Consider the following 18,778-nt stretch of genomic DNA (forward strand, 5'->3'; position numbering starts at 1 on the left):
CGGTGCGCACTGTATTGCATTATATAATTTTACGCAGGTGCATTATATAATTTTACCAAACTTAATAAAAAGAAGCCGACACATGATTTAGTATTTCGAAGTGCAACTGTACTGTTTTTTTAAATATTTTTGTTGCATATTGAAGCACGCTTCCTCTTAATTTAAAATAAGTTCTAAAATTACATTTTCTTTCATTTCCAAATGCTTTTGTATTTTTTTAACCTTATATTCGCATTTTAAATCACGTTAATGGGTAGTTAAATCATTAATAACACTGAATCTTTTTTGTTTTCCATTAGTAAAATAAATTTTATTTAACTTTTTCAAATAAAATTAACAAAGTTAAAAATATTACTACAAAATTAAAAACATTAGGATGCATGTTAAAAATGCAGATGGAAATTCTTTTTTTCTAAGAAAAAAAAAGTTTTAGTATAATAAAAAATGTTCAAAACATTAAAAACATAATGTTTTCAACATTCAACTAAATTAAATTTGATTGAAAATAGAGGATAATATAATATTTTTCTATATATAAAACATTTCTTTGAAGTTTTGGATTTCAACATTTTTGCTTCACGTAATAAAACCTTTAAAATTGACAAAAACAAACAATGCATTACAGGAGGATTTTTCCCAACAAGATATTATATAACTCTTTTTTTATTACTACCACTATAGTAATGAAAAAAGAGTTAAATAATATCTCGTAATAATAATAACTCGTTTTGCTGTAATTAGTATTATTGCAGTAATTAAAAAAAGTTTTAAAAAAATTTTAAAAAATAAAAAAATAAATTTTTGTAATTTACCGGTAAATCAAGCTTTTTGCTAAGTAAGGATTGTTTTAATTTCTAGTTGTTGAATATTTTTATCTAATAAAGAATGTACTATAAATATTAAATAAATTATTTATTTTCTTGTCAATAGATTAAAAATATAAAAGTGTAAAGCATTTTTTTGTTTAATTTTAATATGAGTAAACTCAACGACTTTAATTAAACAATGTTTGAAGTAGATGTTGGCTTGTTTTGCAAACTTTTTATGGTTAAAGAAAGTTTTTTTTTTTAATTTCGTTTTAAAACTTTAGAAAATAAAAAAATAAAGAAAATATTATGATGTCAAATTCACATTAGGCTAATGCGTTAAGCATTTCTTATTTTAAACAAAGCCTGATATATATATATATATATATATATATATATATATATATATATATATGTGTGTATATATATATGTATATATATATATATATATGTATATATATATATATATATATATATATATATATATATATATATATATATATATATTCACAGTACCAAGAAAAAAATACCTCAATTGTAATTATTTTAAATAATAGTAGAGGAGACCACAGTTCAAAACTCATTTTTATTAAAGCTTTATACCAGTGTCTTTAAAATATGCTTGATTTGACAAAAGTTTGTATAATATGATAAAATGCAATAAAAAGTCTGATGGACAGTCACAAGCTGAAACAATTAGGCACAATAGGATATTTAGTGAATTTTTGTTAGACAATAAAAAAGTGGTGTAGGCAAACTACAGAAAGGTAAATTGGGTCATATACATGTGGCTGTTTTTTTGTCAATGTTTTTACTTGGCAAAAAATCTATAAGTGGTATGATGTTGTTCATTATATGCAAAGTTAGTTTGTGGATGCATTTTTATTGACAGTTTCAAAAAATATGTTGGAGTTTTGGGTTAGTTGGCTCCATTCTGGTTGTCATTTTCTCTTTTATAGTGCAGTGATATTAGGATCATCATCATTAAAAAAAAAACCTTAACTTCATTTTTTAATTTATTTCTTGATTGCATTTAAATAGGTTTTATTTGGTATATTTTGTCCAGCCAGGCTGTAACAAGCCCCATGGTCAGAACATGTGTTTCAGATTCCGTGAGTAAATGGTTGAAAAGGTTTGTGATGATTTTATTTCTAAGAGTGGAAATTGCTAAAGAAGTTGCAAAAGAATAGTTCCTTTTTGATACGCCTATTATACTCACTCTTTGTGTGATGCTCATGTCCATTAACTGAGAAAATATGTTTGTTGTTTGTGGATAAATAATAGAATAGTGGATAGTGCTAGTATATGGTATGCAAAATTAGCACTAAAAAAGTAAGGGTAATAAATGAAAACAAGGTTAACATCATACAGGTCTAACAAACATTGAATGAAGAAAATGCCCTTAGAACTAAAAATGCCATCAGAACAACTCAAAACTTACATTTTGATGAATGGTAACAGCAACAATAGAAGTAGCTAGTCTGAAAGATAAACAAGATATCTGCTACATGTGCATTGTAAGCAGATAGATTGGTATAATGTCAGGGGTGTACCCCTCGGTTTTTTTCCAGTTCGTCCTATGGGCAACTGAAATAGTTTTTTTTTCTTACAAATCATCTGCTATTATAATCAGTAGTTTGGTATAATGTTTTCTTCTCGGTGAAAATACTGAAGAAATTAAGTTTAAATGTCTCAAAACGACTAATAAGGAATGGCTTAATTAAAAGTAAATTAATAAAAAAAGTGAAATGTTATAAGCTGTTAAAAAATATTGTTAAGTAACTTCAGTTGCAAAGAGATATCGATAAAGAGATAACTTGAAATACAACTTTTAAAAATCGTCATTTTTGTTGTGGTGGATATCGTCAATCTTAACAAAAGTTTCACAATTCAGAAAGTCATAACCGCAAAGAAACATTTTGAACATCAAATTTAATTTTGTTGAATGTTTGAAATATTATGTTTTTATTTTAATTCATTATACTAAGACTTCTTTTTTTTAGAAAAAAAGATTTTCCACGAGCATCATTAAGTGCGTTCTAATAATGTTTTCTCATGTGCATCCTAATAATGTTTTTTATTACGTTAATTTTTTTGACAGAGTTAAAATGAAAATTTATTTTACAAATGAAAAACAAGAGACAAAGTCTTATTAATGATTCAACTGCGCATTCATGTGATTCAAAATGCGACTATAACATTTAAAAAAATGATGCATGAGCATTTTGAATTTAAAAAAATGTAATGCTAAAACTTGTTTTAAATTGAGAGGAAATGTGCTTCAAAATGCAACAATAATGTTTAAAAAAACAGTACAATTGCACTTTGAAATGTTAAATTGCATAGCGGCTTCTTTTTATTATGTTTATTAAAAATATATAATGCACTGTAGTGTACTCAATATTAAACGAAGTGTATTCTACTTTAAATGCTTTTTTCGAGTTTGTTTTAAATAATCGAATATTATAAAATCTTCATAGTTCAAAATATAGTTTTATTAATAAACAGCTACTTAACAGCATTTTTTTTTAAATTTCAGTTGCCCTTTGAGAAAATGAATCATCTCGTGCCACCAGGCGACCACGAGGGTACACCCCTGGATGTGTTAATTCTTTATAAGTGATATTTATGTGTTATTTGTATTACATAAGGTGGATCATAATGGGTTGTGTGTGCTTATTGGCGCAAAAGAAAAAAAAAACCGGACAATGCGCAAGAATGTAAAACTTGAAAAATTGGATACCCTATGTTGTATGCATATAAATCAATATAATAAAATATAACACAACAATAACGAGATGTTCCATATACAGAACATTTGTAAAACTTATAAAATGTATCACTTATAAAATGCTCTAAAAGTATTGGAAAATATTAAAATAATTTTTCTTATTAATATTGGAGTCATAACACCTAATTGTATAATAAAGAAAACATTTTATAAAAAAAGATAATTTATTCAAAAAATATAAGCCAGTAAATCAAATCTTTAGAAATAATTTCAAAATTGATTGCAAATTTCATGATTAAAAAAAAGTTTATACATTTATATTTTTATATATGGTTTCTATGTTTCTCTAATAATTTTAAACGCCTTTGATAAAGTTTAAGATAAGATAACGTTTTTAAATAACTGACGTTTTAAATAAAATGGGTTTTAAATAACATCAAATGAAAAATGTCTTATAAGATATTCTTAAAGAAAAGTTTAAAGATTTTATTTATCATACCTACCCCTTTTTATTTTTAAAAACATGTTATTGTTTTTATTTGTATATTTTAGTAATATAATTTTTATCATTAAATAAATTCTGTTATAAATTTTTGTGTGTAAATTTTAACCAAATTTGTAGAGTTTTAAAATGCATTAAATATTATTCTATAAATATTGTTCTATTTAATTTCTTTACTTTATTGCATGGCTTGCAAGGATATAATATTTATTTCCATTTTATATTAAACAACTCTTTAATTTTTTTTTTTTTTAATATTGAGTTTTTTACCAATTATATCTGTTTGGATTTAAAACGTTTAGTGTTTTACATTTTAGTGGGAACAAATGAAAAACTTTTCCACGCAAAAAAAAGCAGAAGAGTCAAAGAGGCCAGTCATGACAAATCAAAACATGTTTAGCAAGCTGTAAGTATATACAGTAAACAACTTCTTTTGGTTTACTTGAATGATTTTTTAATGTAAAAAAAATGTTTTATTTTTTTTTATTATCTTAAAATAAATTTTTTGCAATAGACCTCCAATTGTTTCTCAGTCAACAATAAATTCAGCATCACTAAATCTAACAACGACACAAAAAAATGTTGTTATCGCTATTGATATGGATCCTGAAAAATGGTGGGTGATTTTGTATACTTTTTTTCAGACAATAAAAATAATGTTATTGCAGATTTCATACAAAAGAACAATAAGAAATGTTTCAAACATTTAATTTTCTATTCTTTTAAGATAATTTTCTACAAGGCACTAATTAAAAAGAAGCTTTTTAAAGTTAGTTTTAATTTTTATTATATATATATATTTTTTTTTTTTTTTTTTTTTTTTTTACATTAATCACCTCCCCAAGGCCCGTGGGGGGCCACAACAGTCGAGGTGGATAATCATTTTTTTTTTTTTTTTTTTTTTTTTTTTTTTAATAATTTTATTTTTATTTTTTTAGTCATTATTCGTGGTGCAACCCTCTCTCAACTCTTTAACTCCGAAACACGAACCTTGCCGAGGTTCAACAAGGCCGCTGCGCGGAGAAACTAAGTTGAGCGCGGTACTTCCAGGGACGTGGTGGGAGTCGAACTCCGACCCTCTCTCTTACACAGCGAGCGCTCTTACCACTACACCACTACCGCATATATATATATATATATATATATATATATATATATATATATATATATATACATATATATATATATATATATATATATATATATATATATATATATATATATATATATACATATATATATATATATATATATATATATATATATATATATATATATATATATATATATATATATATATATATATATATATATATATACACTCTTGCGCTATTAGATGCACTTTTTCTACTTTAACAGTTTTTTTTGAGCTTAAACAGCAATTTCATATATTTCGAGTGCGTCTAATAGCGCTTCCGTTATAATATATATGTTAGAAATCATCAAATAATTGTAATTCTCTTAAAATTTCTAAAATAATTTTTCATTTTAAGAAATCTTGGCTGATTTAAGGTCACTAGTATTAGGGGTTGTAATACTGGTTATCGGTTAATACCTAAATATGATTCACATTATTTACCAGTAAATCAAGCTTTTTACTATGTAAGGATTGTTTTAATTCCTAATTGTTGAATATTTTTATCTAATAAAGAATGTACTATAAATATTAAAAAAAGCGTAAAGCATTCTTTTCTTTGAACTTAACGCTTGAGTAAACTTAACGGCTCTCGTTAAACAATGTTTGAAATAGATATTGGCTTGTTTTGCAAACTTTTTATTGTTAAATAATTTTTTTTTTTTAATTTCGTTTTAAAAATTGTTTTAAAGACCTTTTAATGGATAAAAGTTCAATTTGGAATTACTATAATCTTACAGAAACAAGAGATATAGCCATATGCAAACAATCCGCAAAAAGAATTGAAACAGCAGGTGGATGTACTAGTGGTTTACATGGCCACCAAAAGAGTCAACATAAAATTAATGTGTTAAAAATAAATATAAAAAAACGCGCAAAAGACCTGGCAGTTGCAATAGCATCAAAAATGACTTTTTTTATCAAAAAAAGAGATGAATCTCTTGAAGCTGTACTTTTAAGAATGATTGCACAAGACAACATTCCTTTCAATAAATTTTGTACATCTGAAGATTTAAAGATGTTACTAAAAACAAAAGGGTACATAGAGTTACCAAAATCCCAAAAACCATTCACAAAAAAGTAATGGATTACGCCGATAAAATAAGGAAAAAAGTTGTAAAGGAAATTTCACAAAATAAACTCAATAAAAAAGCTTATAGCCTTACCACAGATGAATGGACATTAAACAAAAACCGCCAGTATATAAATATTATTATTCATGGAAATGACGGTAAATTTTGGAATCTTGGATTGACTCGGATTCATGGATCCGCACCTGCTGAGGTATGCGCAGAACTAATTGAAAAAAAGCTTAAAGAGTTTAATATAGCTTTGTCAAATATTGTGTGCATAACATCAAATGGAGCTGCCGTTAACAAGAAAACGGTAAAATTACATAATAAAAACCATCAGTTATGTATCGTACATGGCCTACAATTGGCAATCATAAAAGTACTTTATAAATATTAGTTCAACAGATGTACAAGATGTTAATGAACGTGATGGTAATGTATTACTTAATATTGATTATGATTCTGATTATTTGGAAATTAAACTTGAAAGTTTTAAAGTAAGCCATGAAGATATCGAGATTACCCAACTTTTTCTACAAAATGCAGAGCTAAATTCTTTAACTACGAAAGCTCAGAAAGTTGTAAAACTTTTCAAAAAATTGCCAACCAAAAATGATAAACTACTGCAAAAATACGTTAAAGAAACTGTCTGAAAAGAACTTTCTTTAATTTTAGACTGTAAAACTAGATGGAGTAGTTTATTAGACATGCTGGAAAGATTTTTAAAACTTATAGATGCTGTTCGAAAAAGTCTGGTAGATTTAAAAATTGACAATGATTTTAATGAAAGTGAAATAAAATTACTTTCAAATATAATATCAAGCTTGCAACCTATTAGGTTGGTCATTGAAACACTCTGCACTGAAAAGTTAATTTATATGTAGCTGATCTTACATTAAAATTTATGTTAGATGAGTTTGGTAATCAAAACACTTTTTTAAGTATTGCACTAAAAAACAAATTAATAAGTTGAATTAAAGAAAGAAAAATGATGTTTTCATGTTACACTATATAACAGACCCTAATATTATTATTTCTGTTAAAGACAATTATGGTATTTTTAATATTAGCAGTAAAGCTGTAATTATTAAAACTATTGTTGACATTGTAGTAAATATTTTGTAAAATAGTGCGGAATCTGGTGAGAGTATTCAAAGACACCTAAATGAATCAGATTCGGATTTAAATGACGACCTCATTACTGTTAAACCAAATGCTGATTTTTCTATGAAAGAAAAACTTTATCCTTTTCTTAAAAAACAAATGGACAAGAATAAAGCAATAACTGTTTTAGAAGAAAGTAACACAAAAGGTCTTAAAGAAGTTATAAAAAAAGATTTGGAGTACTTTCGACAAGAAAATATACAAAGGAAGTATGTTCAAATAGTTTTTGACTATTTGATGACCATTCGTCCAACAAGTTTTGAACCTGAAAGTATTTTCAGGAGCTGGACTAATTTGTACTAAAATTAGACCTCGATTAGGAGACAAGACATCAGATAGTTTAAGCTTTCTACCTAGCTACTTTTTGAAAAATGATATTTAATAAAAATGTTATTATAAAATTTTTTTTGTTTTATTGACATTAAAGTTTATCGGTAATTTACCGATTTACCAGTATTACAATTTTCATTTACGAATTACTGGTAAATCAAAAAGTCGGTAAGTTTACAAACCCTAACTAGCATCATCAGCTCATAAATTGACAAAATTTTCAACACTAAAAGTGCCATTTAAAGCAGGAACTTCTTTATTTTAAGATCTTCACAGATCTTTCAATTAAATTATTTTGCCTTCACTTTAAGAGTTTTAACCTTTTCTCAATTTATTTCTTTTGAGCAAAACTTGCTATGAGTGGGTATTGTAAACTTATAATGCTCAACCTTGTTTAAACTTTTTAAATGTTGCTGAATTTGATAATTTATATACTTTTTTTGAGCAACTGCATTAAACGATTTTTTTTCTAGTTTGGTTTGCAATACTTTTTAATTAACATTTGTTAAATACTTGAGCTGATTTTTTTTAGTTGACTTTCGTTGAACTCTTGATTTGAAATTTTTCTTTAATGTTAACTTATATTTATCTTATAAACAACCACCGTGCATTTATTTATGTAAATATAAATTTATATTTACCTTAGATAAGTTATATATTTATATATTTTTTTGTTATATTTATATATGTTATTGTTAAATAAAGAAAGTTCAGAGCTTTATTTTTTCTTATTAAAGGTTACTTCGCTATCGAATCTGCAAAAATTAATTACTAAGTTTGTGTCTGTCCAAAAAATAAAAATTGTGTTTTGAGCAATAAAAACTAAAAAAAATTAACATTGAAAAAAAACTTTATAACTCTTTGTTATTATTTTAACTTTTTTAACTCTTCTAATTAGTTAAAATATATAAAATTTGGTTGTAAAAGTAGCTGTTAGTGCATTGTTCAACAAATTAAGCTTACTCAAATCAATGTCAGTTTTTCCTATCTAAAAATAATTTATTCCCCTTAATCCTTCTAATTTTAAACAAAAAAGTTATTCTATAAATGTGAGTTGCACTCTTTAAGTAAATCTGTAAATGTGAGTTGAACTCTATTAAAGTGAATTGAACCAACTTAAAAGGGGTTCAGCTCCTTTGATTATTCTAAAAATGTGCAGACAAAAATATGCAGTTGGAATATAAATCTTGATTTCGAATACTTCTTTTGCAATCAGTCTATAAGTTTTCAGCACAGTATGGCTTAGTTTTTTGTTTTTTGTTGTTGCTGTTGTTCAGTGAAAGCATGAAATATTTCAAGATCAAAACGTTTCCCATTTCTTCTACATTGAAATTTCAAGTTTGTTTTTTGAATTTGGGGGGTTTAAATTTTGTTGTTATTATTAAATACAATAATATAAAATAATTATAAATAAAATATAATAATATAAAATAATAATTGTATTTAATATATAATTCTAAGTATTATATTCAACAACTATAAATACAGCAAGTAAAAATTTATAAATCTTTTCTTGTCAATCTTATTATGTATTTTTTTAATTCTAGTTAGTTACAGATATTTGTGTCTGAATCAATTTCTCTGTGAGTTGACAAATTAAATCTCTCTGTCAGTTAGTTTCTCTGTGAGTTGACAAATTAAATCTCTCTGTCAGTTAGTTTCTCTGTGAGTTGACAAATTAAATCTCTCTGTCAGTTAGTTTCTCTGTGAGTTGAAAAATTAAATCTCTCTGTCAGTTAGTTTCTCTGTGAGTTGAAAAATTAAATCTCTCTGTCAGTTGATTGCTAAAGTATTATTTTTATAATAGTTACTTGATTTTTATTTTTGGTTCCATTCAGGAAAAAGTTACCTCCATTTGAACAAGCAAGAATTATTGAAGAAAAAAGGTTGTTTTTTTAATTATTTTCTAATAAAAGGAAATTAATTAATTTTTTATATATTTACTTTATTTTTTGTTTTCATTTTACTATTATTAAGTATACAGTGTATTATACAATTATTATATTATTACATGATATTTATACAACATTTTACTATTGTTTTATATTATACAAATATTACATTACTACATTAGTATATTATATTATTGCAATTTTTATTTTATAAATTTTTATTCCTCAACAGATTTTAAATTTATTTAGAAAGTTAATCAACAAAAATATGCACCAGATAAATATAAAGACCGTAAATATAGCACCAAAAGCAAATGTTCATTCTCTTTTACAACCTCAAAAGGTATCCAATTCACTTCTTCCTACAAATTATCAACTGCTTAGCCCCTCGAGCATAGAAGCAATAAAGTCACCTGTTTTTCAACCTCGACCTTCAATTAGTGGTGTAATAATACCAAAACCTGATTGTTTACAAAAAGTTGGTTTTCAACCAGCAGCACACCATGTTTCACTTCAAACATATAATCAGGAATTTTCTCATATATTTGCTCAAGTATGTTTTTATAATAAATTTTTAATATAAAAAACAATTGCCATTAAAAATGTAAAATTTGTGTTAAAAGTGCCACCTACAACAATTATTTGAGTTTTTATTTTTTTATTTTAGTAAGTCAATTTTGTTTTGATGGTGAAATATAAATATATGAAATATATAAATAATTACATAAATTTAGCTTTAATAGTGTTATCTAAAAAAGTTTTTAGTGTTTTTTAAATTCCAAAGATGCCATGACAAACTGATTAAAATATTTAAAAGAAAAATTAACCTTAAGACTAATTTTTTTCAGAAAAAAGATGATGAAGAATTGTCAAATTTGATTGCACTTCCACGGCCAAAATCAGTTCAAATGCCTCCTGGATTTACATCTAAAAACTTTGGTGATATTGTCATGATTGTTGAATTTGTAAATTGCTTCAAGAAGTTTCTTGATGTGAACGATCGACCTGATATAACCACAGGTTTAATTTTGAGTAATATGTGTTGAATGTGACTGTATAAATGTATGATTGTATATATTCTTATCATAATGGTTCATATATATTGCATTCCCATTACCTAATTATTAAACACTTTATGTGTCTACTAAAGTTCCATGGTTGTTTCAGCAAAAATCTTCAGTCGCATTTAATGCTGACCTTAATGCTCAGTGTGTCTTTGTGTGTGTGTGTGTGTGTGTGTGTGTGTGTGTGTGTGTGTGTGTGTGTGTGCATATATATATTCAACATTAGATGTACACTTATGATGTCATATTGAAATAGTTAGCTGTGGGGGCTTTAGCACATACACCAACTGATAGGTAGAATATGTAATGGAGTGCCTCCACATCAACTGAGGGTTTTGGTTGGAGCAGCAATCTTTTTTTTTAATTAATCTTCATTTTTTTCTTCTAAAAAATTAAGGCGCACATTTTAAGAATTAAAGCGCAAACCTTAAGGTCGGCATTGCCGAACGTCGACCCTAATTCCGAGGGTTATATATATATATATATATATATATATATATATATATATATATATATATATATATATATATATATATATATATATATATATATACACACACACACACACACACATACAATGTATGTTAAAATATTTTAATTTATAAACATTGATTAATACCAGTTCTATCAATACTAATTTATTGACCAATGTATAAACTACTAAGAAGCATCGCCTTGGGAGTTTAAAATTTCAAAAGACAATTACCCCCTACCTTTCTATACCTCCTCAAAAACAAGAGTCAATCTACATTATTTTTATTAAGTAGTATAACTCACCTACTGAACACACAAAGAATTGAAGATATTGACCTGACAATCATTTCATCTTTAGATAAAATTTATTGTGTCATCAAAAATATTTATCACATGTAAAAGCATCCACCATAAGTTAAAAGTTTATGAGTCATATTTTAGTAAGACATAAATTGTTAAAAAATTAGCATATCACTGTTTTGCTGTGTCACAATCACAAATGCAATGTTTTGCATCATAAATCTTTGTGCATATTAAAAAATTACTGTTTATTTGCAAACATTAAACACTTGGTTTTTTTTTTTTTTTTGTTATTTGCCTCCTCAAGGCCGAGAAGGCCACTACAGATGAGTAGGCTACTTAATTGTGGTTATAACCCTCTCTCAACTCTATAATTCCGAAACACGAACCTTGACGAACAAGGCCGCTGCGCGGAGAAACAAGTTGAGCACGGTACTACCAGGGATGTGGTGGAGATCGAACTCAGAACCTCTCGCTTATGAAGGGAGGAGAGTGTTTAATGGAAAACTACACAAAAACACTTGGTTGATTAATGGAAATGTAGTACAGTTGTGGTGCAAAATGGTGTTTTAGCTCATTTGTAAAGCCACGCAATTCTCAAGCCAATAACTCATTTGGATTAAATAAGCCTTATATCTTGAATTATGCCTTCAGTTTTTAAAGGGGTCTTGTTCTACATTAGCTTACAAAACATCCAAGAAATTTTGGTAGAAGCTTTTAACTAAGGTTTCAAAAGTTTGTAAAAAAGACTATGTAATTACATATTCTTGAACAAGTTATAAAAATTGTTTTAAAAATTAAATTTTCATTATTAATATTTAATTAGTTTTTTTGTTCTATTTACATTTTTTGTTATTTTTCAGTTTTATTTATAATTATTTCTTATTTTTTTAGCTCAACTTTTGTTAGCTTTAACACCTGGCAGCAAAGGTTCATTGATCACTTGTCAGATTCTTTTGCTGTTTTTAAAAGTTGTTTTGGGCAATGAAGACTATAAGGTATAGAAAAAGTGATTTGATCGAAGATGTGCTATAAGTATTTTTTTCTTGTAAAAGAAGCTTACAAAATATAATTTCAAAAATTTACAAAAATCTAAATAATAGTAACAGTACAATTTCTGGTTCTTTTCTTTGCATGGTTTGTTAACCATTTTGCTGACATTTAGTAAGTTGTTGTGTTTGTGTTGTTTATTATTTGGTTTGCTATGTTTTTTTTGTTTTTTTCCTTGGTTTGGTCTGCTTTTTTGCTTACTTTATTTTTCTGCTTTCTTGTTCAATTTGATGTGAAATTTTTGCTTGTTTATTTTGGTCTTAATTTTACATGTTTTGTCTTGTATGTTTGTTTGATCTAATGTTTTAGAGATATTATTATGCAAGTTTGTTTGCTTGTTTGATTTACCCTTGTTTATTTTATTTTTATTTACTCACAATAGTTTGTTACTTTTAGATCAAAGGTTTGAAGATTGAACTTGCAGATCTTCCCCTCACTGAACATACAGTTTCTTATCTCCTTGCTCAATTTTTAAAATCTCAGCTCGAAAAGATGAAGAAAGAACGTCGTGCAAAAGAGATTGAATCTGAAAATGCTCTTGTTGCTGAAATAGCTGGATTCAAAAAAGTAGCGACAGCTGATAAAGAGGATGAATATAAAGATGCAGATGAAGATGAGAATGTTGAAAAAGATCCTACATTTGTTCTTGATGAAACTGATCCCACATTTATCCTTGATGACGATGAAATGGAAATTTTTAAAGCTAGGGTATGTTTTTAATTGATTTTTTTGTTTTTTTGCATTTGTTGTCATATTGTTGTCATATTGTCATATTTGTTGTTTTAATATATTTTAAGAGTTTATACATTGATTTTTTAATTAATAATAATTCTTGAACTTATTATTGTAGAAAAAGAAAATAAAAAAAACAATAAGTGCATTTGAGAACGAAGTAAGTCAATTTTTTAAAAATACTCTTATTCTTTTCTTTATACAGTTGATGACTTAAATTTGCTAAATAATTGAATTAGTCACATATTGTAAAAACAAAACGTCAACAGGGCGTTAGCCAGGAAAATATTTTATACCGCATTTTTGCGATATTGGGAATTTTTATCGTTAATGTTCCCCAAAATATTAGGAACTTTTATTGAAATTTTCCTTTAAAAAAAGTTCATTGAATTTTGGGAATTTTAAACCCATTGGTAATTCTGCGGTATACCCGGTGCCATTAGGCTAGCTAACACCCTGGTCAATGAGATGGAAACTTATTGGCTAAATTATCATTATGTGGCAAATTTGTAATTTAAAAAAAAGTTTCTAATAAAATATGGAAGTAAGTGACTGAAATTCTGTATTATTATGATACTATCAAATTTTTGACAAGAAGTTTAAGCATATCTATAATTGTTGAATGATAAATAAATTGTTGATTAGATAGGGTTTCTTGGAATTTAAAAAATGACAAAAGTAATAAAAAAAACAACATGCAGTGCAATACAGTTTAATATGAAAATACAGAAATTCTGATGGCTTCAATAAAATAGTGACTAGTACTAAAGATTTTTTATGTTAGATAGTAACGTTATACATTGTATAAATGCATCTTATGAATTTTAATTTTTTTTTGTTTTAAAAGTTTTAAAATAATGTTGTTTTCATTCTATAAAAAAACTTAAAAATTTTTTTTAATGATGTCAACAAAACATTAAATATGAGCAACATTAATAAACTTGACTTCCCATCTTTTTTTTTATGCACAACAGCCTTGTTTGTGTTTGACTACTAGGAGCCACAATAGTCTAACACTTTAGTTGTTATATTCAGCAAACCTATAACTTTTATTCATGAAAATAGGTCATTGTTTATAGGAACATGTTAAATGTGTTACTTTTAGGGATTTGGTTCAGATGCCTCTACACCATAATTTATAAATTTATTTAAGATAAGTATAAAATATTCTAGTTTTTTAAGTATAAAATGATATATTAGATTTTTTATAAATTATGGTTAAGTATTAGATTTATTTTTTGTTTATTACATGCAACCATATACAAAAAATAACCATGTCAAAAAAATCATTTTAAGAAGAAGTAATAATATTTTCTTTTTTTAACAAAAAGTGAATACTCAAAGAATACATTCACTTATAATACAAGTTTAAAGTTTCTTTTGAATATTTTATGTTTTTTTAAATATTATTGTATTTTGATTATTTACAAACCTATTATGATATCACACAAATTATAAAAATTAGAAATAAGTGACTTTATTTAATGGTTTAAAAAAGACATTAAAATATGTTGCTTTCAATATGATAAGATAGCAAAATTATTTTGCTGTTGATTTTACTTAAGTTTATGCTTTAATAGCATTATTAAAATCTTTAATGTTTATTTATTTACTGTTTAATAAAAAAAGAACAAATAAATATAATCACGTTAAAGTCAATTTAACTGTCCTGTATTTTTCTGCAGTTCAAACAATGTGTTAAACTAAAGATTTAATTTAAAAAAGCTGTTTTTAGTTTTAGGTGTTGCTTTTAATTTTAAAAAATAATTTTAAATGATTCAGTAAATTGAAAAGTTATATTAAAAACTGAAAATTATATAAAATTGTAATAAATAAAATTTAAAATAAACTTTTGCATACCAAAACAACACATAACTTAAATATATCAAAGGTCCAAATTTTGAACTATCAAAGATCCAAAATTTGTAACCTATTGCGCAGAAATACAAAAGATTTCTGCAGAAAAATACAGACAAAATTTAAAGTGAGAAATATCAAAAGATGTCAGATAGCAATACAATTATTGAATGAGAGATCTGACACTGTTTAGTGGGTTTTAAACCTTATTTGCCAAATACTGAAGTTGAACAATTACCTAAGAACATGTGTTAGTAATAGAGGACTCTAGCTTCACATACATAGGCTATATATTGTCAGACAATGTAATTTTCTTCTGGATGTGATTTGTATTTCTCTTCAGAAATGTTTCAGAATTTATGTTGTTCTTCAATAGATTACAAGCCTAAAAATTTAAACCAAAAAACAGCTGTATGCTGACATCCAATCTTATTTATTTACTATCAATATATTAACTGCCACCATGTTGGATGTATTTTTAATGCAAAAAGCTTTTAATTTTCTTATGTTTGATACAATGTTTTCATCTTCAAATTACCTCAACCATTAAATCATATAATGTATTGTGTTTTCTTTTGATTGATTAATTTTTATATATTCATACAAAGTTGAAGTAGCTAGCACAATCTATATGTGTGAACCATTATTTACATATGAACAACTATCTGTCATGAGTACAAGTGTTTCTGACTTATATATTAATTAGTTTTAATTTACTTACTTGGTCATATACTATGTTTAAAAGACTATGACTCAGTGCATAATGTTTTGAAAGTGGTCAACCAGGTCAAATCTTGAAGAAGTTAATCCAGAGTACGTTTTCCTACATGTTGAAAAGGCTGCTTGTTGCATAGATAGTTTTAGTATTTTGTATGTTAACTTCGTCACACTCTTGTGCTGACATCTTTATCAAAAAAATTGATTGATACTTACATTCATTATTACTTTTACTTACTATTACCTATTTTATCTTACTTATTAACAAATTAAAATTATGGTAAATATTAACTTAAAAAATATCAAATTTTTTTTGTTTTTTGTTTTTGTAATGCCAAATGTTTTTATATAGATATATATTTTTTGTTATGACTATGTTTTTGTATAGATATTTATGTTTTTCCTTTTTCTTCTTTTTTTTTTTTTCTTCCTTTTTTGCTTTCACTTTTAATTTAGATAGCGATGATATCTGTTGAATTAGAAAAATCAGAGTTTTATGATCTGTCAACAAATTCTCAGCTGCAGGTATTTTTTGTAAATTTAAAAAAATATATATTCCTATCTCTTTCCTAATATATTTTGCACACTTTAAGTTAAGTAAAAATTTTCTGAAAAAGTTGTCTGCCAATAGCGGAAGAGACCATAAGGTAATTTCTCCTACTTTTATAGAATTTTAAAAATAATGAATTTTTTTTAAAGAGGAATCATATCTCCAAAATTGAGGATTTAAAATCTCCACAAAAAAAAAAAAAAAAAATAGAAGAAAATTTACAGATATCTTGCTTGGAGAATCAATTTTTAAATTAATTTTTTCGAGAATTAAAATTAGTTTTTTTTTTAATTTGATTACATTTTTTAAGTCCAATATTTGATAAACTGAGTTTTAATAACATTCCATACAGGGGTGTGGAGTCATAAAAAAAATACCGACTCCGACTCCAATCGTTGAACTTTTCGAAAATTTAGCTTTAGAGTCGGAGTACAACTCCAACTCTAAAGCAAAATTTTTGAAAAGTTCTTTGAATTATTTTAAAAATATTACGCAATAATTTAAAAAGTTTTTTTTTTGCCAAAAAGTTCTTTGAACGTTAAATATTTTGTACAAGTACTTGCAATACAGAGAAGTTTTACTATTGGAGTCGGAGTCGCGATTTTGTTTAGCGACTCCACTAAAAATGTTGCTACTCTAACTCCACAGCCCCAACTCCATATTTAATTTTAAAAATCATCTAATTAGCACTTAATATGAGTTTTATTGAATGTTTTTTTTGAATGCTTGTTTTTCACTGTCAGATCACTAATCAATGATAGTCAAAGTAGGTGCATTGTTGCACAAGAAAATATTAGATAGGATAAATATTGTTAAATTTTGTCAACTGTAAATAACTTTTCCTTAAACAACAATTGTTATTAGAAAAATGTTTCTTTTATTTTATTAAAATTTTCACAATTATATATATATATATATATATATATATATATATATATATATATATATATATATATATATATATATATATATATATATATATACTATTTTTATATTTAGATTTTTAATTTTTGATAATTGTTTTTTATATATATATATTTAGATTTTGACTTATTTATTGACTATTGTTCTGGAGTCAGAGGAACTATCACAATTTTATGAAGAGTTAGCAAATGAAAAGCATGAAGCTTTGTTAGTATTAATGATAATAGTATTAAACCTTGTGCTTTTTTTCCTTTACTATTAAAAAAAAATTAATTTATATGTTAGTCGTGTTCAGGATGCACATAGAAAAGATGTCTGTAGGTTGAGAAAAGAGAGGGAGAAAGATACTGAGGTATTCTGTTTCTTGATATTTAATTTTCTATCAATGCCTATTGAAAAATTATGAAAAGTATTTTTGTTTTTATTATTTAATTGTTGTAATTTTTAGTTTTTGTTTTTGTTTTTATAAGAGTTCTGTTGGCTCTATTGATAAGTTCACATTGAAAGTTGCTTCTGAGGACCCACACAAAATTAGTGATTATGAAGACCCTCAAAATTCACCTAATGGTTCTGAGAGCAAAAATGATTCAGTAAAGCTGCTGTTAAATATTTATTTTATTTTGTTATTTTAAATTTTTATAATTATGCATTATGCTTATATCTTAACCCTTGTGTTCACATTTGGGTAAACTTGTAATTTTGAAATCTAGTAAATTTGTAGATGATATTTTACTTTGAGCTTTTAGATATGCCTTATGTGGCTCAAATTTAAGATAGTGACGCATAAAAAATAATTAAGTTTGAAGTGAACATGCTTTGTGGATGCAATCAGGTACTTTGGTACCCGAAATAAGGAACTCTCAAGATTAGTTGAACTCAATTATCCATTTGCTACATTTATCTAAATAAAATATAAAATTTGTACAAAAAGTTAACAAAAAAACATTTATATATTACATTCAACACACTTGAACCAAGTTTATCACTCTCAGCATTGTAGCATTTGAGAGCAATTTTTTCTTGTTTTTCTTCTCTTCTTTATTGGCTGTTGATAACAAATATAGCAAGAACCAATAATTTTTTTTCATCCAGAGGAATCTCTTTCAACCGATGAAACTAAAATTGGATATACTAAAATATTTGCTGTCCAATCACACAATATCAAAATGTTTATCATTGGTTTAGCAAGCTCTTCACTTATTTTCAATTATTAAGACTGTAGCTTATTATTTTTAGCACTGTAGCAATTATTTGTAGGCTGTAGCAATTATTTGTAGACTGTAGCAATTATTAAGACTGTAGCTATTTTCAATTATTAAGACTGTATCAATTATTAAGACTGTAGCTGGAAACAACAGCAATATTTTGTCAAATTTGGAGACTGTTTTTTTTATATGTTACTATAATATACTTTAACAGTTTAGAAAATGAAAAAAGCTATAACTTAAGTTTTCCTAAAGTATAGCTTTTTTTTTCT

The 18,778-nt window shown here is 25.8% G+C and overlaps 1 protein-coding gene across 2 annotated transcripts in view; it reads left to right on the forward strand.

The window, feature by feature from the left end:
• LOC100213470 (tyrosine-protein kinase BAZ1B) overlaps positions 1–18,778 on the forward strand; it is an 88,639-nt gene that overhangs the window by 12,663 nt on the left and 57,198 nt on the right. For both annotated transcript variants that reach the window (XM_065798030.1, XM_065798031.1), the window contains exons 4-15: positions 4,357–4,445; positions 4,554–4,655; positions 9,580–9,627; positions 9,883–10,186; positions 10,482–10,653; positions 12,366–12,469; positions 12,918–13,229; positions 13,372–13,413; positions 16,284–16,352; positions 17,420–17,508; positions 17,587–17,653; positions 17,772–17,891. In XM_065798030.1, the coding sequence (XP_065654102.1) occupies positions 4,357–4,445; positions 4,554–4,655; positions 9,580–9,627; positions 9,883–10,186; positions 10,482–10,653; positions 12,366–12,469; positions 12,918–13,229; positions 13,372–13,413; positions 16,284–16,352; positions 17,420–17,508; positions 17,587–17,653; positions 17,772–17,891 (1,518 nt within the window). The remainder of the gene's footprint in view (positions 1–4,356; positions 4,446–4,553; positions 4,656–9,579; positions 9,628–9,882; positions 10,187–10,481; positions 10,654–12,365; positions 12,470–12,917; positions 13,230–13,371; positions 13,414–16,283; positions 16,353–17,419; positions 17,509–17,586; positions 17,654–17,771; positions 17,892–18,778) is intronic.

The sequence above is a fragment of the Hydra vulgaris genome, chromosome 05 (assembly GCF_038396675.1).
Source record: "Hydra vulgaris chromosome 05, alternate assembly HydraT2T_AEP".
NCBI classification, from domain to species: Eukaryota; Metazoa; Cnidaria; class Hydrozoa; order Anthoathecata; family Hydridae; genus Hydra; species Hydra vulgaris.